Raw genomic sequence first — 23,797 nt, forward strand, 5'->3', positions numbered from 1 at the left:
AGAAGAAAAGGCAGCAGAGGAGGCCCAACAGCCTGGCTCTAGGACCAGCCCTGCAGTCTCACCTCCCATCTGCTAGTCAGCCAGGCCAAGAGTTTCCTATACCTGCTGGAACAAATTACCACAGACTTAGTGGCTTCATTTATTCTCTCACACTTTTGGAGGCCAGAAGTCTGAAATCAAGGTGTTGGCAGAGCTCCCCTCTCTCTGAAGGCTCTGGGGGAGGATCCTTCCCTGCCTCTTCCAGGTTCTGGTGACCCCAGGCCTTCCTTGGCTTATGGAAGCCTTCTTCCCTGTGTCCTCTTCTCTAAGAAGGACACCACCAGTCATTGGATATAGTGTCCACCCTAAATCCAGGATAATTTTTTTCTCAAGAACCTTAACTAATTATACCTGCAAAGACCCTATTTCCAAATGAAGTCACATTCTGAGGTTCTAGGTACATATGAATTTTGTGGGTGCTATTCAGCCCAGTACAGCCAGGTACTTTTTCAAGCTTCAAGACAGACCCATCCTGCCTGGAGGCGCCCTCAGATCCCTCACCCCTGTAGCTCAGACACAGATGCCAGGGGACCTTTCAACACCTGGTCCTCAGTAGCCTCAGGGAGCAGGAAGAGGGGAGGGGCCTTCAGGTGCAGGAGGCAAACCCAGACTTCAGCTGTGTTTAGGGTAAGGCATCAGCACGTGTTTGGTAAACAGAAACCAGAGGCTGGCTGCAGAAGTGGGAGAATGGGGATGTTTCATGTACACAAAGCTGCCTGGGGCATTGCACAGCTGTGCTTGGCCCCGAGGCTGTCAGGGGACATCCCTGTGAAAGCTTCTGCCCAGCGCACAGAACTGCAAGGAGCCCTGCCCAGAGGTAAGGCATATACATGTTCAGTCTGGACCACAGCTGGGCCCTGAAAATTCTCCCTAGTGTTACTGCATGCCATGCACAGAGGCAGCTGGACAGCAGTAATCCTGACGCTACTAGGAGACCCTAGCAGGATCTCAGTTTCTCTATCTACACAATGGGAGGTCAAAAATAAATAAAAGCATGTGAAATAAAATAAGATCACAGGTTTGGTAGAGCTTTTAAAAAGTATTTCAGAAAGGCAAAGGATTACCTGAGACTTCTCTTATGTACACACAGCTCACTGGTCTTTTTAATGTATGAGTGTTCCTCCAGACAGTAACCCCAGTGTGTACCAGATGGCGTTCAAGAACCCGTTCTCCTTTCCTGACCTCAGGAGTAAGATATGTGATGACAACAAAAAGACATTCCACAAGTCACCCTTCCACAGCATTTAACCAACACTTGACGAGCATTTGCTATGTGCCTGGCCCTGTTCTTCAACTGCGGCTGCTGCTAACCAAGCAGATGTGGCCCAAGTGTGACAGGGTGCTTGGGGCAGAGGCCCCTCTTCATCAGGGCTCAGATAAGCACAGGATCATAAAACTGGAGATAAGTGGACTGTCATGCTGGCAACATGCCAAGGGTTGCTATGATACACGGTCATCCAGGCTTGTCAACCGTGAACAAAAAAAGATGGCATCAGAAGGGGTTCTGTCCTGCCAAAGAACACGGATCTCATCCTTCGGCCCTCTCTCCCCCTGGCCTTTCCCTACTAAGTTTTCTTCTTCCGTATTGTCCCTTCTCACCAGGCTTTCCAAACCTATGTGTCCAGAAAACTCCCTTATCCCCACATCCTCAAACCCAGTCATGCATACACACACACACACACACACACATCATTAATGTGGCTTATAAAGACTGGTGGGCTGTAGTGTACTGGTCGAAGGAAAAGATCCTACTTTAGGGCTGAAGCCCCCTGCACACTCTGTGCAGCTTCCTGGTGTGCTTTTGATACCTGGACCTAACAAGATGCAAACAGGTGAACAGTTTGAACAGGTGAACAGCAAGGCAGCATTGAAGACATTAAGAACAGTGTGCTAGTGAATGAGACAACAGTTGCAAAGGATTGGGGTATACAGTTAATAGGACAGATTATTTAACAGATACAGCGAAATACATATAAGTAGGATGTTTAGCACAATAAAGTCAATTAAGAGGACCAAGGTAGGTGTATAATATATGGAGTTAATAGGTGGTTGTATCATGATATTGTTAATAGATACTGGTGGGTTGTATAATAACTACAGCTAGTGAGAGACAGGTAGGACACAGAGGAGAATGGCTGTAGCTAGTAGAAAGTGAGCCATGTAATTTTACTTGAGGTTATTAAGGCTGAGCCACTCTCTGAGCAATTACATCAGTAGGAAAGGACTAGAAAGGCAGAGGTTCAGGACACCAAAGGAAAAGACCATTATCATGCAGGGCCATGAGAAGTCAAAGGATATGTCCAGCTGGTTTTCTGGAAAGTGAAGGGATAATCAGAACAAGAAGCAGGTCTAATGAAAAATATCGTTTAAAAAGTAATGTTGTAAAATGGTGCAGCCACAGTGGAAAAGAGTACGGAGGTTCCGCAAAAAAATCAAACGTAGAATTACCACATATCTACCCAAAAGAATTAAAAGCAAGAACTAGAAGAGGTATTTGTACACCCAAGTTCACAGCAGCACTGCTTACAACAGTCCCAAGGTAGAAGCAACAAGCATCGACTGACAGATGGACACACAAAACGTGGTCTACGTATATAATAGAATATCAATCAGCCTTAAAAAAGGAAATTCTGACACGTGCTACGACATGGGTGAACTTTGAAGACGTCATGCTGAATGAGATAAGCCAGTCACAAAAGGACAAATACTGCAAGATTTTCACTTATATAAGGTACCTAGAGTAGTCAAATTCACAGAGACAGATAATACAATGGTGGTTGCCAGGGGCTGGGAGGAGTGGGGAGTTAATGTTTAATGGGTACAGAGTTTCAGTTTTGCAAGGGGAAAAAAGATCTAGACATGGATGGTGGTGATGCTTGCATAACAATGTGAATGCACTTAACACCACTGAACTGTAGACTTAAAATGGTAAATTTTATGTTATATATATATAATTGACCACAATAAAAAATTATGCTGAGTGAAAGAAGCCATCAACAAAATAATACATGCTGTATTATTCTACTTATATAAAATGCAAACTGATTTATAGTGACAAAAAGCATGTCAGTGGTTGCCTGGGGCTGGAGCAAAGGGAGAAATAGATCACCAAGGGGCACTAGGAATCTTTGGGGATGATGAAGAACGTCTTGACCCTCTCAGCTTGGCTCTTGGGTCCCTACATCTGGACGGATAGACTCTCACCTTCTGGCCCCATGAAGCAGCAATGTCACCCAGCGACTCACAGCCATTCTAAGAAAGGAAAAAGAGGAGCTTCCTATCCTAAGAGCCATCAGGCTACAAAGGAAACAAGTCTCACCTCTCCAGACAAACTCGCCTTGGCTGGAGCCTAGAACGCAAATGTGAAGGATGTATCATGATCATCAAGGGCCACCAACATAGCCATCCATATCCCTGGGGATGCAGGTGCATATATATATATATATATATATATATATATATATATATAACAGCCTGCATCACCATCTGGGTGAAGAAGAAAGTGAGACTGATGAATTTCAACCTCTACAGAGGGCCTTTGTGAATGGGCAGGCTCGGAGGGTATCCAATAGGGAAATGGAATGAAGAGGTGATTCTCGGAGATGCTGCAGAAGACAGAGACATAGGATGTGGTGACTGACGGAGTTGGGGGCCAAAGAACACATTCCCTCTCACTGACCCTGAGCACTGCCTCAGACAAGTACCCTCAGGGCTAACACCAGCTGGTGCACATCAGAGAGACCATACCTTACGTTAACAGACTGACACACTACCCTACTAGTTAGCAAAAGCCATGGTCCCAGCCTCCCCTCAGGACCTGTCCTCTGATATATATAACATCCAAAGGAGTAACACCTGCTTCTGTAGGGGCCTCTAGGACCTGCTCCAGCACTTAGCCACCATCTCTTTGAGTTGACTGGTCTGTGCCTGTGCCTTAGCATTTGTTAGATTATTTTGAATACCATCCCCACATCCTACATATATATTGCTCTGCCTTGGTGGCATTTTCTACTCTGAGGCCAGTGAAGGCTGAGTGTTTCTTTGCTTGGAGAACGAGCTTATGCATCAGACTCTAGTCCCAGAGGGGCTGGCTCAGGATCTGAGAAACACCAGGGCACTCTCTGCACCACCCCACCGGCTTCACTACTGTCATTTCATTAATTATTCAGAAGGACTTTATACGCTGTCTTCATTAAAACAGCTTGCTCCTGACAACACTTTATTTTTAACAATACTCAGATCTGATGCGGGGAAAGGATAAAGGGCCTTGGTAGCTTTATTTCAGTCTTATTTTCCCTAGTAGCCCCAGCCAGGAGATATTGTGGAGCCGTTCATCAAATGGCCCTGAGCCTGCAGACCTTCCTTCACAGCTCAATTTAGAGCTTTCATCTTAATAAAGCTATAGGACAGGAGCCTTTTCCTGTCCAAGGGCTACCGTATTGAAGGATACACAGGCTTCCAAGCCTGTACACTGCTGGGTCTATTCTCAAACCCAAGGGCATATGGACAGAAGGTCTAAAGAAAGGCTCTTGCTATTCTAGGGTTAGAAAAACCATTTCTTACCTTCAAGTCGTTTATAAACCAGGGCCTCAAACCCAGGGGTTTTTAAAAATTTTTTTATTTTTTTTGCGGTACGCGGGCCTCTCACCGTTGTGGCCTCTCCCGTTGCAGAGCACAGGCTCCGGACACGCAGGCTCAGCGGCCATGGCTCACAGGCCCAGCCGCTACACGGCACGTGGGATCTTCCCGGACCGGGGCACGAACCCGTGTACCCTGCATCGGCAAGGCGGACTCGCAACCACTGCGCCACCAGGGAAGCCCTCAAACCCAGGTTTTGAGGCCTCGGTGTTCTTTCAAAAAACACTCAGCTGCCTCCTTCACACCCTCTCATGAGGAAGAAGAACTAGGCGGTTCTAATTTGTTCAAAATTGAAGCATGAAATTCTAGGGCACTGGTTCTCAAACATGAGCCCACGTCAGAATCACGGGGAGGGCATGTTAGAATGCAAGGTCCCATCCCCCAGAGTTCCTGATCCAGGATGTCTGGGTGGGCCTAAGATTTGCACTTCTGCCACGATCCCCAGTGATATGGATTCTGCTGGTCCAAGAGTCACCCTTTGGGACCCCTGTTCTAGGGCGCTCTGCACAGGGCTGAGGGAAGAGCTTATACCGGTCGTTCACACACTGACCGGGCTCTCTCTCGAGCAGAGGGGATGGACGAGCACTGAGCATTACAGGTCGCCAGGTGCTTTGCTGGGTGCACTCCACATCCTCACAAACACCTTCTCAGGGAGGTATTATTCGCTCCACTTCACAGAAAAGGATGCTAAGGATCAGAGAAGGAGAGTAACTTTCTGGGGGTCTGACAGCCAACTGGTCATCAGGTCACACTTGGAACTCAGGACCGCGCGGCTCCAAGTGTGCGAGGCCGCCTAAGCTCCAAAGCCGTGACTGGCCTCGGAGCACATCGGGGAAAGGCTCACATCAGAGGCCCACCTCCTAGACCGGCGCCTCTCCTTTAAATCCTCTGCCTCCAAATCTCGTTTCATCCCTCTACTCATGGTGCTAAGGCAACAGGAAGTGGGAAGCATCAGGTTCATATTTTCAGGCGTCATCATCGCTAACTTGCTTGGTCACCCCATCTCTGGGGTCCTCAGTTTCCCCATCTTTGTAATAATTGGGAAAAGGAAGCCTGGATGAACATTTTACACCCGTCGTGGTGGCAGCTGCCTAATTTAGGCCGGGGCCACTGTGGAGCATGTTTCCAGTGCCTGCATGGTCTTTTATTAAAATTGTAAGAGTCACAGTTATTTGATCCTGGCCCATGGGCTGAGCCTGCACGGGGCATCCAGCAGGGAGACAGAGAGGAAAGGGTGACTGACGGCCCTCAGAGGGCTTCCTGCCATCCTGAGCAGGAGTCATTTGCTGGGCGCTGTGTGCACATCTTAACAGGCACAAATAGCGTGCCTTTAATAACTCGCGTTGTTCACAGTCAATTTCACATTCTGAGGAAGCCAAGCTGTGCTGTAGTTTTCATCCTTCCCCATCTCCCAGCACAAGCCCCGCAGACTGGTGCTTACCGAGGCACTCGCTGCCGTAAAGCAAAATCATTTCACGTGAAACTGAGGAAGTGGGGAGAACAAACCAAGAGCCACTTTTTCTTATCCTGACAGCGTGAGTAGAAGGTGGAACTGAGAAAACACATATTTTCTTCTCTCTCCAGGGCAGGTGGGGGACCTGCTCCCGAGAAAACTGTCCCTGCTGTTGCTGCCACGCCCCCAACTCCGGCCGCTGGGGCCAGAGGCTGCACAGTCGGATCATGCTTCCCAGTTGTTTCTCTTCCTTAACGTTTTTTTTTTTTTTTTTTTTAACATCCTGATTAGGGCTATTGTTCATCGTTAATTCATGACCACGCAACATAACACGGCGGAGACTGCCTAGCAAATGAGCTCAGGGAAGTGGCTTCCCGCAAACAAAGGGATGGGGCGCAGTGTGGGGCAGGCTGCCTGTCACACGGCCCTGACAACCACTCACCCACCTGGGCATTTATGAAGCACCTACCGTGTGCCCAGCGTTTAGACAGGCAGCCTTGACACATGTCACACAAGCAGTCTGAGCCTTCATCTGAGGCCTGTGAGAACGTGCCCCCAAAGGCTAAGAGCACGCTCGGGGCCCCCAACTCTCCACCTAACCTTGAGATTTGGCTCTACAGCTCCACCTCCAAACGTGCACGTAACGGAAGGCTTGGGGAAACACAGACGACAGAGACAAATTCTCAAACACCTGGGCCAGCCGGGATGATGGGCTGACACTAGTAAGTTGACATTGCACTAGGATAAAAATGGCTGAGCTTAACGGTTTTTGTTTTGTTTTCTAATCCAATTGTACACATATGGGATGGTGGTGGTCTGGGAACCATGTCACGGGAGGAGGGGTTGACAGACCTGGCAATGTTTATCTGGAATCACGGAGACTCTGGAGAAGAGGGAAGAAGTACCTGCAAATATAGAACAGTCTACCCTTTGGAAGCAGGATGAGGAGACATGTGCACACCCCACAGGGGGTGCTTGTTGGGGGAGGGACACTCTGGAGGCAGAGAAACACTCTGGCAGCTGGAGCCCTCCAGCACTGGAACAAGCTCAGGATACTCTGAGAATCTGCATCCAGGTGAAGGCAGCAGAGGCGGCAAGGAGATTCCTCTTCTGGACTGGAGGTGGAATAGGTCTGAGAGTCTGTGAATCGGCTCCTTTCTTCCCAGGTCACTGGGACCAGGGCATCCATGGTAAAATGGTCAATGAATAAACAGACATGGGTACATGAGTACTTTTGAGTACTCAGTCACAAGACTCCCAAATCCCTACTACAGGTAATCAAAAATAACAGTTGTTGCAAAATCCCTGATCAAGAAACCCTATGTATGTACATCTGGCCTCTATCTTCCCAGCCCATGGGACATGCAGCCAATGGACAGAAGTGCCCACAGTTGAACAGCTGAAGCATCATCTACACTTGTGCGCGTGCCTGGGAGAAGAGGTGCCTGGCAGGTACTGGCTGAGAACACCTAGACTTTAGCAAAGGATGGCCGAGCAGGAAGGCCACTCCAGTCGTCTGCTCCCTGTCACCACTAAAGGAATACACCAGGGAGAGCTGGAAAGGAAGAGAAAGAGAGCGACGCCTAAATCATGCGAACCTCTGAAAAGGTGATGTCAGCACATCCGTCTGACACGTCCTTTTCCTAAAGCAGTTATTAGATAAATGACTCCAAATTACTTGACTTAAATTTCTCAGCAAAGAACGCAATGATAAAACCAAGCTCCCGGAGGTGGTGGCAGTAGCATCTCTCCCCCGGAGCTCTTGGAGGCGACAGCGGGCTAGGCACTCCAGCCGCCCCTCGGGAAGAAGAAGGAAAAAATGTTCCTGTCTGTCAGAGCCACCTTTGTTCTCACCTCGCCGCTCTCACTTACTGTGTCTGCAAAAAGTGTATTTTGCTCATCTCCACGCTGAGGAACTGGATCAGATTGAGCTCAGGGAGGTACTGCGGAGCAAAGAGCTTGTCTGTGCACCATCCTCAGTGGCCGCTGCTCTTAATCCAGGGGCCATGCCCTCTCTCTCTCCCTGCTCCTCCTGCCTGGTCAAAGGCAGGCTGGCTGTGCCTGGGGCGCAGTCAGTGGCCAGGACGTAGTTTCTCTCTAAGGGTACTGAGCCCGGAGGTTTGGTCTCATTAGTGCTGACTTTAACCATCTGAGCTGCTGCTCGCCTTCTTCAAGAGGCACTTAACAGAAGCACGAAACAGCTCTGAGATGAGTTCAGAAAAAATGTGGCTCCAACGTTTATAAATGGTATTCGGGAAAGGCATCTTCACTTCCTAGGTGCTGGTGTAAGGAGGGCTGTGCGAAACAGAGTGTAAGAAGAGTGTCTAAGCTCCGGGGATGTGCTGCTGGCAGCAGCGTCCACATGTCCCCCTCCAGCCAGCCGGCTTGAGGCGGAGTTAGCAGCCTGCTCATCCCACGGTAGCACAGAGCACCTAGGTGGTCCTGAGCACCAGGTGAAGGCAGCACAGGGAACGGCCAACCACAGTCTCAAGGAGCCCGGGGCCCTTCTCTGCTAAAGAAGAATCAGCGCTTCTGCGGGATGGGGCAAGGCCTCTTAGGTCACTGTTCCAGGGAGGGAAAAGAAACACAGACGACTCTAGAGGGCCCTCCCATCAAACCCACACACACTGGAGACCCAAGGCTCTGCTGAGGGTGAACAGAGAGGCACAGAGCAGCCCCACATCATAGCTGCTTTTCCTCTGCAGGAGGGTAAGGCTATGGGGCTATGTGCAAGCATGGGGCAAGTATGGCTCTGGACAGTAGCCATGGTCACTGCTGCTGTCACCTCCGGCCACAGGGCACACAAGGGCTAGCGAGAGGGATGTGTGTTCAGCCTGAGGGTAAGAGAAAGCACGCACGTGTGAGTGTGGACTCGAGCAAGGCTGACCAATTCCAGGCACCATGTTTTACAAGTGACACAATCACACAGAAGCCACTTCAAGGAGGGTCTAGAAGGGCTCCTCGGGGTGGGCATGCTGATAAGTTAAAGTTTAGCCTGGAGAAAGGCCACGAGGCCACGTGGAAAGAGAATTAATTAGACTTGTTTTACGTCACTCCGGAAGACAGAACTGGCGCCAAGAGATGGAAGTTAGAGGCAGATTTCGGCTACTACCAAAAGGAGCCTGTAACATTTACAGCCTCCCCATCCTGGATTCCCATCCCCGTCAGCATTCATGTTAAAAGGATGGCTGCCTCTGATGGGGGAATGGAACCAGATGACCCCTTCCAACTCTTTATTAAAGAGATTACAGCCCTGTAAAATTCAAGTCCTCAGATCATCTTCCCCTCCCCCTGCCCCAGGAAAGGTACAGACAAAGAGTGAAGTTAGACTCACAGACCACTGCAGTCAGGAGCAGGGAGAGAAGGGGTATCCTGCCTGGACTGGGAACAGAAAGCAGTGTTCTCGCAAACTGTGGAAATGTCGCAAGACACGACAGATTCTTAGTGAGGTGCTTATGAAGATATTTACCTGACATATAAAGTGACTCACAGACACTTTTGTGATTACAGAGAAAGATGTTTTTGTGCCTTAAAGATCCCATTCCAAAGGAACACTGTGTTCCTCTCAGGCTACTGACTCCAGCCCATGATCCTGAGGGTGGGTCTGTCTGGGACAACAGGCCAGCCCTGCCAGAAGCCGGGATTTGTCCCCCGCTTCCAAGGGTCCCTTCTGGCACCCCTGCTCACTTGGGCAGCCTGGATGTACCCGATCCCATGCAAACCTTTGCAGGGAGCAAACATTCAGCAGCCTCACAGGGAAGCGCTCTTCCTCCCTTGCCCATCTGCTCAGAATCAAACACCTCGAACCAGTTTTCTACGGGGCAGAGAAGACAGGACAGGGCTCTGTTGAAGTGGAGCCGAGGAGGAGCAAGGCAAAGGCAGCCTGGATCTCTCCAGGGATGTTAGGAATTAACTAATGGTAATTAGCTGTAAGTCACTAATAAGGAATGAGCACCCTTCCCCGCTGCCTCCTCTGGGCTTCCTGCTCAGCCAGCAGGAGCAGCGGGAGGCTGGGACCCTTCAAGGAAACTTATCCCACTGTTTACTCTCTTCCCGTTAGTCTTTACATGGGATTAACTGTCGGGCTCCAGGGAAGGGACAGCCTCCAGGGAAGGGATCTCAGTTGTCGCAGTTTCTGGCGTGGTTCTGCTTGTGACCTCAGAGCACACATTACACTCTGGACTCCTTGTAGAGTTCCCAGATGCTGCCTCGGTGTGGGTCAACTCAGGGCGTGGAACCAGCCCGTAATGCGCTTTCTCGGATTCCTCTAAAGGGACAACGCAGTGTCTCCGCGAGTCAGCTCTATGGCGTGGATCTGGACTTCCCTGCCATCTGACCTGTCACATCTATCCAGTTCTTCCTAACTTGTGTCCCAGCAACGGAGCCTGAAGTGGTGATGGAACTGTGACAGTCCCCTCTCCCATGACACTCCTGGGTGGAGGACTGACCTTGGCTGTTGGCATCTCTCATTGCAGAGCCTCCACCTCCCTCCCCTAGGGGGCTGCCCTGTGTTCCATTTGGAAAGATTTGGCTCCGTTCTTGCCGTAAGGGCTGGGAAGGATCTGATCTTAAACTAATCATCTTCGTGACTCATCATTCAGCATTACTGAGCTCCTACTACATACAGGGCCACTGGGTTAAGTGCTAGGGATTCTGGAGAGATTAAAAGGCTGACTTGCAGTTACAGGTACAGGAATTCCACGTAAAAAGATAAGTCAGGACCTCAGGGTGTTTCCCAATGTGGAGGATTTTTCCGTGCACTGGACATAAGGTCAAAGGCTGGTTAAAACTGGATAGGAAGAACTGGCTTCTGTGCTCAAAGAGCTCCATTCTGGAGAAGGAGAACCCAGAGCACTGAAAGCCCGGTCATGGAGGACACAGGAGCAGAGAGAGCTAAGGAAATGTGGACTGCCTTGATTTTGACCATCACCAGTGCGTGAGCCAGAAAGGCCAGCCATGGCTAGCTATTCCACTCTCTTAAGCGCATACCTTCCAGTAATTTCCATCCTCTGGATAAACCCTCCCTCAGTGGAAGAAGGCCTGCCCTTCAGTAAGACTGTCCATCCAACAAGACTTAGAATGGATTTCTCCCCCAGATTTTAATCTGTTTATTTTTTGACCAGGTAATGCACAGTATAAAATTAAAATGTACCAAAGAGTAATGCACAATATAAAATTCAAATGTATCGAAGAGTAAGCAAGGAAAAGTAAATCTCCATCTCCCAACCCCCATGTCCAGTCCACCCAATTCCTCTCCCTAGAAGGTCTGTTTCCAGTTCCTTGTTTCTACTCCCAGAGATACTCTATGCACACAGAAGCATAAACATATATATCCATATATACACATGCACACATACAAACACATACATACACATATATATTTAAAATGGTTTTTAACTCTTCATTCTGAAATACGTAATATTTTGAACACAAACACTACACACACTGTTCATTTCCTTATTTTATCAAGGTTTTATATATTGGGGATTGTTCCATGTAAGTACATGTAATGCTGCTTCATCCTTTTTAATGGCTGTGGAAATTTCTGACTTTATATACCATAATTTATTTACCTGACTCCCTCTGATGGGTATTATGTCCATTCTAATTTTTGCTAATACAAACAATGTCACAATAAATATTTTTGTATAACATTTCATTTCACATGTATGAAAGTATATGTGAATGACAAATTCCTAGAAGTAGAATTGCTGCTGGGTCAGTTTTGGTAGATATTTCCAAACCATTCCCTACAGAGGAGTTACCACTTTATACCCCAAGACGAATGTATGAGGTTAAACTTTTTGATCTGTGCAATCTGGTGCTTGTAATTTGCATTTCTCTTATTGAGGCTGATATACAAATACTGATTCCTTACGTTGTACACCTGAAACTAATATAATTTTATATGTCAATGACACCTCAATAAAAAAAAAGAGTGAGGTTGGGCATCTTTTCATTTGTTTCAGAGCCATTTGTGTTTCACCTTTCTGTGACCTGTCTATTCAAGTCCTTTTTCCACTCTTCTACTAAGTTGGTGCTTTTTTTCTCACAAATTTTAGGGGTGAGAGTGGTTATTACTATGCCCAGCCTGAAGGGTGTTCTGCAACCATCAACAGGAGTGTGAGGTCAAGGGCGCTGAGTCAGTGGGTAGCTAGCCACAGTCAGGGACAGGCCCGGGTACAAGCTGCTGAGATGGGAGCAGTCACCCTGAGCAATCAAGGGGCCCCCATGCGGGGATCCCTGCCCAAAGAACACGGCCGGCACTAGGTTCTGCCTTCTGTAGCAGCTCAGTGTTCCACTGTTTCTGAATCTTTATTAAGTGAAGAAATCAAGACAAAGTTCTTTACTATTGGCATCATAATCTCTGCAGAGAGTTCTTGGCGAGCCAGGCGGGAAAGGCTGTACACTTCTATTCTCCCTCTATACGGCCCTTCAGCTGGGAGCTGGGGCAAGGCTTTATTTGCCTGCCTGTTGCCTGCCTTTCTTACCTCCCTCCCTCCTTTCTTTCCTTCCTTCCCACCCTGCTCTCTCCCTTTCATTCATCTTCCTCCCCTCCCCTCCCCTCTCTTCCTTCTATCCACCCCACCCGCTGCTCACTTAATACTGAATTGTGGGGCAGGCAAGGCTTTGCTCCCTAAGCCTTCTCTCATGGATCTCCCAGTATAGCTGGGTGACATGTGTACCGTAACTAGCATCTATTCCAATTACTTACCCTCTACCTCCTTGACAATTAGGTCTTCCTTCAGTTCTGAGCCAATCACAATGGATGGAAGCAAGGATTATATAAATTAGCCTCAGCCACACCATGCAATGGGCCTCGAGGCCAGGGTTCTGGGCTGTTGTGAGCCTCCCATCTACTGCTCCACTAGCCCCTTCTCTGGGCTTTCCTTACCGCCAACCAAGTCCTGGCCTAGAGGCTACCAGTGGCAAGTCCAGATGTCTGCTTATTACTGTGAAACCTGGGTTTTCTATGTTCCTCTCCAGGATGGTCCAGGGCTGATCATTAAGCTTGTTTTGCTCCTCAATTCTGAGCAATTTCTAGTAGAATGGAGGAGGAAGAGGAGGGGAAGAACGGACTTCTTTCTGTTTCCAGTTCTTGTCAGTATTCCTCCAGCACCAGAAGGCGGCAGTGGCTTCAAACTCCAGCTCCTACTCACACTCTCAAATTCAGCAGCACTCGACTCCCTTAAGGGCTAAGAACCAGCCACAGCACTCCTGGTCTGAGGTTCAAGCATAAGCCAGAGGGTAACCCTCCGAGATCTGAACACCAGCTACCAGGGGCCTCTTCTCTGAGCTCCCACAGTCCAGTGATCCTACCCCTTCCTTTTTATTTCCCCAGCCCTAGGCTTAGTAACTGCTTTCTACAGTTGCTAATACCTGGGTTACTTCAGGGTCCCTTTTTGCTCTTTCAGCCTTCTGATACTTATGTAATTCCTTGTATTAAATCCCTCTGTTTGAAATACCTTGCATCATTTCTATTTTCCTGACTAGACCTTGACTTTGTGCATCACTTAACTCCCAATTTTAGCCCAGAGCCTGATGAGTGTCCCCTGTGGTAGCAGGAGGACTAGGGAAGGATAAACAATAATCATGTGGAGTCTGGAGAGGTGAATGCGGGAGACTGCCATGCCATGCACAGAGGAGGGACCTAAGATGCTGGGGGTTCACCATATAAAGAGAATCACCTGGAGGGTTCTCATCCAAGTATTATTTCTCCCATAGTCACAGTCATGATCTGTTGTAGTTTTTTAAATTGCTCCAGGCTGGTTCTTCTCTCCCTGCCAGAGATTAGACTGTATAACTCCCAGGAGACAGTTATCCACAGCTTCTCAACACAAGATTTAATCAGTAAAATTTCTTATAGTGAATTATCTTCTCTTTCTCCTTCTGAATCTGTAATATGAAAATATGTTTTTAAAAAAAAAAAAAACATGGGGCTTCCCTGGTGGCGCAGTGGTTGAGAGTCCGCCTGCCGATGCAGGGGACACAGGTTCGTGCCCTGGTCTGGGAAGATCCCACATGCCGCAGAGCAGCTGGGCCTGCGAGCCATGGCCGCTGAGCCTGCACGTCTGGAGCCTGTGCTCTGCAACGGGAGAGGCCACAACAGTGAGAGGCCTGCGTACCGCAAAAAAAAAAAAAAAAACCCCTATATTTGTATTTGGCCCTCCTGGACAAACTAGAGAAGGAGTGTGCCATGAAGCAAATAAGTTAATAAAGGGTAGGCTTGCTCAGTGTCCACATACCTCTAGCTCATTCCCTACCTTCTCCATCACCTATAAGGAGAGAAGGGTTCAACAGCTTATCTTGTCTAAATTAATAGCTATACAGGGATATCCAGTTGCTCTAGAATGAGATAAAAAATTCCTTTTGTCCAGAAATAAAAGCAAAAATAAACAAGTGGGACCTAATCAAACTTAAAAGCTTTTCACAGCAAAGGAAACCATCAACAAAATGAAAAGACAACCTATGGAATGTGAGAAAATATTTGCAAACGATGTGACTAACAAGGGGTTAATAATGTGCAAGATATACATACAGTTCATACAACTCAATATGAAAAAATAAACAACCTAATCTAAAAATGGGCAGAAGACCTAAATAGACATTTCTTCAAAGAAGACATACAGATGGCCAATAGGTACATGAAACGATGCTCAAAACCATTAATTACTGGAGAAATGTGAATCAAAACTACAATGAGGTATCACCTCACACCCATCAGAATGGCCACCATTTAAAAGTCTACACATAATAAATGCTGGAGAAGGTGTGGAGAAAAGGAAACCCTCCTACACTGTTGGTGGGAATGTAAATTGGTGCAGCCACTATGGAGAACAGTATGGAGGTTCCTTAAAAAACTAAAAATAGAGTTACCATACAACCCAGAAATCCCACTCCTAGGCATATATCTAGACAAAACCCTAATTCGAAAAGATACATGCACCCCAGTGTTCACTGCAGCACTATTTACAACAGCCAAGACATGGAAGCAACCTGAATGTTCATCAACAGATAAATGGATTAAAAAAAGATGTGGTGTGTGTATATATATACAATGGAATACTACTCAGCCATAAAAAAGAATGAAATAATGCCATTTGCAGCAACATGTATAGACCTAGAGATTATCATACGAAGTGAAGTAAGTCAGAAAGAGAACAACGAATATCATATGATATCATTTATATGTGGAACCTAAAATATGACACAAATGAACTTATTTACAAAACAGAAACAGTCTCACAGACATAGAAAACAAACTTATGGTTACCAAAGGGGAAAGGGGGCAGGGAAGGGATACATTAGGAGTTTGGGATTAGCAGATACAAACCACTATATATAAAATAGATAAAAAACAAGGTCCTACTGTATAGCACAGGGAACCATGTTCAATATCCTGTAATAAACCATAATGAAAAAGAATAACTGAATCACTTTGCTGTATATCAGAAACTAACACAACACTGAAATCAACTATACTTCAATAAAAATGTTTTTTAAAAACCACAGTGAGGTATCATCTCACACCTGTCAGAATGGCCATCATCAAAATGCCTACAAATAACAAACGCTAGAGAGAGTGTAGAGAAAAATGAACCCTCCCACACTGTTGGTGGGAATGTAAATTGGTGCAGCCACTATGGAAAACAATACAGAGGTTCCTTAAGAAAACTAAAATAGAGCTACCACATAATCCAGCAATCCCACTCCTGGGTATATTTCCAGAAAAGATGAAAACTCAAAGTAAGTCAGACAGAGAAAGACAAATATTGTATGATATCACTTATATGTGGAATCTAAAAAACAATACAAATGAATCTATATACAAAACAGAAACAGACTCACAGACATAGAAAACAAACTTATGGTTACCAAAGGAGAAGGGGAGGTAGGGGGATAAATTAGGAGTATGGGATAAACTACTATACATAAAATAGATAAGCAGCAAGGATTTACTGTATAACACAGGGAATTACATTAAATACCTTGTAATCACCTATACTGGAAAATAATCTGTAAAAAAAAACATGTATATATATATATAGCTGAATCACTTTTCTGTATACCTGAAACTAATACAATATTACAAATCAACTATTCTTCAATTAAAAAATTGCCTTTTGTCCAAGAGCTTCCAATCATTCTGATAAGAATTTGAGTTGTAGCTGAATCCCCTTAAATGTGTTTACAGTTGGTTAAATTCCAAAACTGCAAATAAAAGGCTTTTGTATTATGTTTGCCCTTTTAATCAAAAGAAAAAATAATCAGACTATGTTCTCCCTTTTGTTACACCCAAGAATGCACCTATAGTCTAACCTGTTTTATGGAATCTTTAAAAATAAGTTTTAAAAAATCCTCTCTTACTTCTGTCCTCTCTCTAGGATGAGGAACCACAAAGCAGAAAGGAGTAATATTACATACCTCCATGGTTGGGCCAGTTTCAGGAGCCAGAACGCTCAGCCCCTTGGACTCAGGAGTCTGAGTTTCACCTCACATTAGCTATATATACTAACTTCATGTTAGCTATATATACTAACTTCTCTGAACCTCTTGTTTTCTTTTCTTTAAAACCACATTTTAAAATCTCCACTCACAAAATCACTATGATTCTCCATTCATTCAGTAGGATGCTGAAGAGAGCAAAACATCTCAAAACTCTAAGTCCAAAAAGGTTTCCTTATGCCTAAAACCTGCTATTGAACAAGCCCATTTCTGGCTTGTAGAGGTGTGGAGACACAAACCCTGAATACACTCTACCTGCATAAACATTTTGCTCTTTTGTTGTTTCTAACCCCACACTTGCTGCTGTTATTTAAACCTATCATCCCATTAGCATCGCTGTTTGTCAACAGCATGATTTCTATGACACCAACTTGGATCCCCATTGCCCAACATTTCAACATTCTGCTTTCCCACTTCCCATAACCCAGACAAGCTGGTTGACACCTACATATGACAGGTCAAGGTCATTCGTGACTCTGACCCCCATGTGGTCACTGACAGAGATAACATGGAACCTGAGGAAGCCACCTTTCAGACACAATGTGGGCAGTGTGGATGGCTCCAAGCAGCCCACCCTCATAACTGGAAAAATACTGTGCTATCTGCATCCCACTATCTGCGGGTCATCCTTGTACAGAAAGGTCTACCATGGCCATGGCAAGGTTTGCCTCCAGTACCACCAATCATTGCTGTATTCAGTGTGGCCAGCACTATGTGGGAGCTACCTCAGTCTGACCTACTCAGGCTTATACAGGTTATTCTTTGGGAGCTGATATGAATCCATGGCTTGTTTTGTGAATTCCTTTGTAACTGTGCTATGCTTAGACTCCTAGAAATGAGTCTACATTCCTAAGCCCACTGAGACATGGGAGAAAAGAGACTTCTGTGTATACTGGGTGGTCAGAGGGAACCCAGAATGAGATTCCAAATGCCATCTGAAGAATGCCATGTATCTGAGGATAATCTCCATGTACTAGAGTTGAATATATAGCCAAATATATGCTAAATATCCCTTGTACCCTCCTCAAGTATTTAAATGGCTAAGGCCAAGATTATACAGTTGGGCTTATTCCAAGGATTTAAATCAGTGTAAGCTGTTTCATATACCCCAGGTGGGTTATTTAACACAAAATTCAACAGTGATAGAGGTCTGAGTCTGAATAAATTATAGAATCATTATGCTGGGAATGGTCTGTTTTGGGTTTTTTTTTTTTTTTTTGTGGTACGCAGGCCTCTCACTGTTGTGGCCTCTCCCGTTGCAGAGCACAGGCTCCAGATGCGCAGGCTCAGCGGCCAAGGCTCACGGGCCCAGCCGCTCCAAGGCATGTGGGATCTTCCTGGACCGGGGCACGAACCCATATCCCCTGCATCAGTAGGCGGACTCTCAACCACTGCGCCACCAGGGAAGCCCTGGTCTGTTTTTAAAAGGCTCAATTCTGGTGTCACTTTAACTGAACCACAAATTACCTGAATATTTTTGCATGCAGACATGTTAATTCAAACGTTCATAATACAACCAGTTTTTGCATTTTGCATAATGCACTTTCAGAACTCTGTGCAATTTTACAATTAATCCTGCATTTTGTATGAACACACATGCAATACATACAGCCACTAATTTCTCTACAGAACAAATAAATCCTCCCTTGGAAGGAAAAAAGAAACTGCTGGAGAATGCATATGGTGGTATGCATAATCAATCAGCTTCCGGGGATTTACCCCAAGTGCATATGGATTTAGGGTCTTGGGATAATAACCAAACAGCACTGAATAAGCAATTGGATACTGAGGGCAAGACTGAAGACCTTTATTGATGAGTAATGAACACAGAGCAGTGAAATAACAGAGAAAAAAACAGATGCTGCCAAGATGGGGGGAAACTTTTCTCCACCATCAGCCCCACCAAGTACACAGCCAGGGGAGAAAGGGTCTGAATTATAAATACATGGCTTATTATTCAACATAGTTTTGGAAGTTTTAGCCACAGCAAAAAGAGAAGAAAAAGAAATAAAAGGAATCCAAATAGGAAAAGAAGAAGTAAAGCTGTCCCTGTTTGCAGATGACATGATACTATACATAGAGAATACTAAAAATGCTACCAGAAAACTACTAGAGCTAATCAATGAATTTGGTAAAGTAGCAGGATACAAAATTAATGCACAGAAATCTCTTGCATTCTTATATACTAATGATGAAAGATCTGAAAGTGAAATTAAGAAAACACTCCCATTTACCACTGCAATGAAAAGAATAAAATACCTAGGAATAAACCTACCTAAGGAGACAAAAGACCTGTATGCAGAAAATTATAAGACACTGATGAAAGAAATTAAAGATGATACAAATAGATGGAAAGATATACCACGTTCTTGGACTGGAAAAATCAACACTGTGAAAATGACTCTACTACACAAAGCAATCTACAGGTTCAATGCAATCCCTTTCAAACTACCACTGGCATTTTTCACAGAAGTAGAACAAAAAATTTCACAATTTGTATGGAAACACAAAAGACCCCGAATAGCCAAAGCAATCTTGAGAAAGAAAAACGAAGCTGGAGGAATCAGGCTCCCTGACTTCAGACTATACTACAAAGCTACAGTAATCAAAACAGTATGGTACAGGCACAAAACCAGAAAGAGAGATCAATGGAACAGCATAGACAGCCCAGAGATAAACCCATGCACATACGGTCACCTCATCTTTGATAAAGGAGACAAGAATATAAAGTGGAGAAAAGTCAGTCTCTTCAATAAGTGGTGCGGGGAAAACCTGACAGCTACATGTAAAAGAATGAAATTAGAGGGCTTCCCTGGTGGCGCAGTGGTTGAGAATCCGCCTGCCGATGCAGGGGATACGGGTTCGTGCCCCGGTCCGGGAAGATCCCACATGCCGCGGAGCGGCTGGGCCCGTGAGCCATGGCCGCTGAGCCTGCGCGTCCAGAGCCTGTGCCCCGCAATGGGAGAGGCCACAACAGTGAGAGGCCCGCGTACCACAAAAAAAAAAAAAAAAAAAAAAAGAATGAAATTAGAACACTCCTTAACAACATACACAAAAATAAACTCAAAATGGATTAAAGACCTAAATGTAAGGCCAGACACTATTTAACTCTTAGAGGAAAACATAGGCAGAAAACTCCATGACATAAATCACAGCAAGATCCTTTTTGACCCACCTCCTAGAGAAATGGAAATAAAAACAAAAATAAACAAATGGGACCTAATGAAACTTAAAAGCTTTTTCACAGCAAAGGAAACCATAAACAAGACCAAAAGACAACCCTCAGAATGGGAGAAAATATTTGCAAATGAAGCAACTGACAAAGGATTAATCTCCAAAATTTACAAGCAGCTCATGCAGCTCAATAACAAAAAAACAAACAACCCAATCCAAAAATGGGCAGAAGACCTAAATAGACATTTCTCCAAAGAAGATATACAGATTGCCAATAAACACATGAAAGAATACTCAACATCATTAATCATTAGAGAAATGCAAATCAAAACTACAATGAGATATCATCTCACACCGGTCAGATTGGCCATCAAAAAATGTACAAACAATAAATGCTGGAGATGGTGTGGAGAAAAGGGAACCCTCTTGCACTGTTGGTGGGAATGTAAATTGATACAGCCATTATGGAGAACAGTATGAAGGTTCCTTAAAAAACTACAAATAGAACTACCATATGACCCAGCAATCCCACTACTGGGCATATACCCTGAGAAAACCATAATTCAAAAAGAGTCATGTACCACAATGTTCACTGTAGCTCTATTTACAATAGCCAGGACATGGAAGCAACCTAAGTGTCCATCGACAGATGAATGGATAAAGATGTGGCACATATATACAAAGGAATATTACTCAGCCATAAAAAGAAACGAAATTGAGATATTTGTAGTGAGGTGGATGGACCTAGAGTCTGTCATACAGAGTGAAGTAAGTCAGAAAGAGGAAAACAAATACCGTAGCTAACACATATATATGGAATCTAGAAAAAAATTTTTTTTTTTTTTTTTTTTTTTTGGCGGTACGCGGGCCTCTCACTGCTGTGGCCCCTCCCGTTGTGGAGCACAGGCTCCGGACGCGCAGGCTTAGCGGCCATGGCTCACGGGCCCAGCCGCTCCACGGCATGTGGGATCTTCCCAGGCCTGGGCACGAACCTGTGTCCCCTGCACTGGCAGGCGGACTCTCAACCACTGCGCCACCAGGGAAGCCCCCCCCAAAATTTTTTTTAATGTTCTTAAGAACCTAGGGGCAGGACAGGAATAAAGATGCAGATGTAGGGAATGGACTTGAGCAAACAGGGAGGGGGAAGGGTAAGCTGGGATGGAGTGAGAGAGTGGCATGGACATATATACACTACCAAATGTAAAATAGATAGCTAGTGGGAAGCAGCCACATAGCACAGGGAGATCAGCTCAGTGCTTTGTGACCACCTAGAGGGGTGGGATAGGGAGAGTGGGAGGGAGACGCAAGAGGGAAGAGATATAGGGATATATGTATATGTATAACTGATTCACTTTGCTATAAAGCAGAAACTAACACACCACTGTAAAGCAATTATACTCCAATAAAGATGTTGAAAATAATAATAAAAATAAATAAAATGCATGGCTTCAAGTCTCCTCAGCGAAACATATGCTGACTATATGTTCATAGTAGTCCTCTGAGGATTAGCACAACAGCACTCAATCTGCTTGAATATTTTTATCTGTGTTTGCCCTGCAGAACGCCACCACCTTCTACAAAATTGCTTCAGGTGTTGAGAAACGATGATGCCACACGCGTACCAAGAGGGTATAAAAAGTTGTATTACTCACATGAGGATTTCTGGGGAAAGCAGGCACCCAAGCCATCCTGAAAGGGAGGGGCAAATGGCTTTGGTTTCTGTCGTGGTTGGGGGCAGGGCCAGGGTGAGCAGTGTCTGGGTTTGCATGGTTTGAGTTTGCCACCAGCACACAGGGAAGGAGAGAGTCCGTTTTCTTGTTGGCTTGCCCAGAGATGGGACACAAGGGCATGAAGGAGGGTGGGGCTTGGGTGCTGTCAGCAGTCGAACATCCAAAATGGGGCCAGAATATTTATTATCATCTTCCTATCTTCCAGCTGTCATTTAGGGATTTAAATCTGAAATCTACCTACTCTGAAATTTACCTACTGTGTGACTCAACCTACTTAAACTCTCTCATCAGTAAAAGTTGCATAACATTTAAAATAAATGATATCACACATATCAGAGGAAACTGGCTCAGTGGCTGTATAAAACAGACACTCAATAATTGATTCTGAATCTCAATCTGGAAATTTAAGAACAAAAAAAAAACCTGTTTCCTTCCCATAGTTCTATCTCTACCCTTAGATTGTATTCTTATAAAAACTGGAGAGAGGCCACCAGTTCTAGTAAAGACTCTTGAAACTATTTAGCAGAGATGTTGGGATGAGGTTAAGAAAAGGGGAGTAGAGAGGTAATAAGGCTAGTGGTGGTGGGAGGAGCAGGGATGGTGGTGGTCAGGGCACTGCAAAGGGTGACTCCCCCAAGATGTGTCACAGAACATGCCTGTCTGAGGAATCTCTGCTGGTCACACTGAAAGGTAGGTGTCCTGGCAAGTAAACCCACCCCTGGTAGAGTGGGTAAGGACAGGAAATGGTGTTATAGGTTGAATTGTATCGCCCCCAAAGCATGTGTCCTTATGTGGAAATTCAGTCTTTGCAGAGGTAATCAAGTATGAGGTCATAGTCAACTGGAGTGGGTCCTAAATCCAATATGTTTGATGTCCTTATGAAAAGAAGAAAAAGAGACACAGAGACAGACAGTCAGAGAACCTGCCATGTGATGACAGAGGCAGAGATTACAGTGATGCAGCTGCAAGCCAGGGGACAGCAAGGATTGCCGGCCACTACCAGAAACAGAGTGATGAGGAAGGATTCTCCCCAGGGTCCCAGATGAGCATGGCCTAGCTGACACCTTGATTTCAGACTTCTAGCTTCCAGAACTGTGAAAGAATAAATTCTGTTGTTTAAGCCACCGTGTTTATGGTGTTCTGTTATATCAGTTCTAGGGACCTAATATGATAGAGAAAAAATCATCCATTCCTTCTTTGAAGATCTGAGTGTGTAATTTTATTCAAAATTGGAATAACTGGGGATGCTGACATTTTTTGTTTTAGAATGATGACCAAATTGCAGACCTGTATATATTGCCAATTACCCTATAATTCCTCAAAATTATTTTAAAAATAAATGAGAACATGTTTTATATAAAATATCTAGGATTTTGGCTTAAAATAATTTTTATACTCCATGGTTAATAGTATAACAAAATTCACAAACAGAAGATAAAAGATGCATTTCTGCAAGATCTGTGAGCAAAGACAAAATGTTAACAATGATTATTTCTGGGCTATGGGATTATGGGTAATTTTTCTTTTTTTGGTAACTTTTAAAATTTCCTCATTGTATAAAAACTATTTTCAAAAGAAACACACTTTTACTTTCCAGAGACATTATTATTTTCATAAAAGTAAAAAATAAGATTCAATGCCTTGTCTTATGGGCTTCTGTCTTGACTTCTAATCCTGGGGCTGGGGGATGTGTTCATAGCCTGCTGATTAGGCCTAAAAGGATTAGAATACGGCATGCAGTAGTAGGATGCATTTGTTCCTTGCAAAATTGGAAAAAAATGAACTTATTCTGCCCGCAAAAGAGGCTCAAGCCAGGGAGTGTGAGGGTAATTTTTTTCTGATATAGTATAAAAACATGGATAGTCCTCTTATTCGCAGCAGTTTTCACAAATGAGCCTTAAAGTCCTGCTGCTAGTAAGTGTCTTTGTAACAAAAATCAAATATATTTAGTAAAAATAAATGGAGAGTTCATGTTCTGCAATGACCACATAAACTTAATACAGCCTCTGTCTCCTGCTGCTTACTAAAATTACATTACCAGGGTTTCCCTGGTGGCGAGTGGTTAAGAATCTGCCCACCAATGCAAGAGACACGGGTTCGAATCCTGGTCCGGGAAGATCCCACATGTCGCGGAGCACCTAAGCCCGTGCACCACAACTACTGAGCCTGCACTCTACAGCCCATGACCCACAACTACTGAAGCCTGTGCATCTAGAGCCTATGCTCTGCAACAAGAGAAGCCACCGCAATGGACAGT

General features: G+C 45.1%; 1 protein-coding gene across 3 annotated transcripts in view; it reads right to left on the reverse strand.

Moving 5' to 3' along the window:
- Positions 1-23,797, reverse strand: part of HHAT (hedgehog acyltransferase) — a 363,561-nt gene that overhangs the window by 5,814 nt on the left and 333,950 nt on the right. Inside the window, exon 12 of one of the 3 annotated variants that reach the window (XM_067032200.1) lies at positions 13,962-14,026. The exons of the other annotated variants lie outside the window; for them this stretch is intronic. Coding sequence (XP_066888301.1) covers positions 13,992-14,026 — 35 coding nt within the window. The 3' untranslated portion in view covers positions 13,962-13,991. Of the gene's footprint in view, positions 1-13,961; positions 14,027-23,797 lie in introns of those variants that run through there. 3 annotated transcript variants of the gene reach the window in all.

Source organism: Kogia breviceps, chromosome 1 (assembly GCF_026419965.1).
Source record: "Kogia breviceps isolate mKogBre1 chromosome 1, mKogBre1 haplotype 1, whole genome shotgun sequence".
Classification (NCBI taxonomy): domain Eukaryota; kingdom Metazoa; phylum Chordata; class Mammalia; order Artiodactyla; family Physeteridae; genus Kogia; species Kogia breviceps.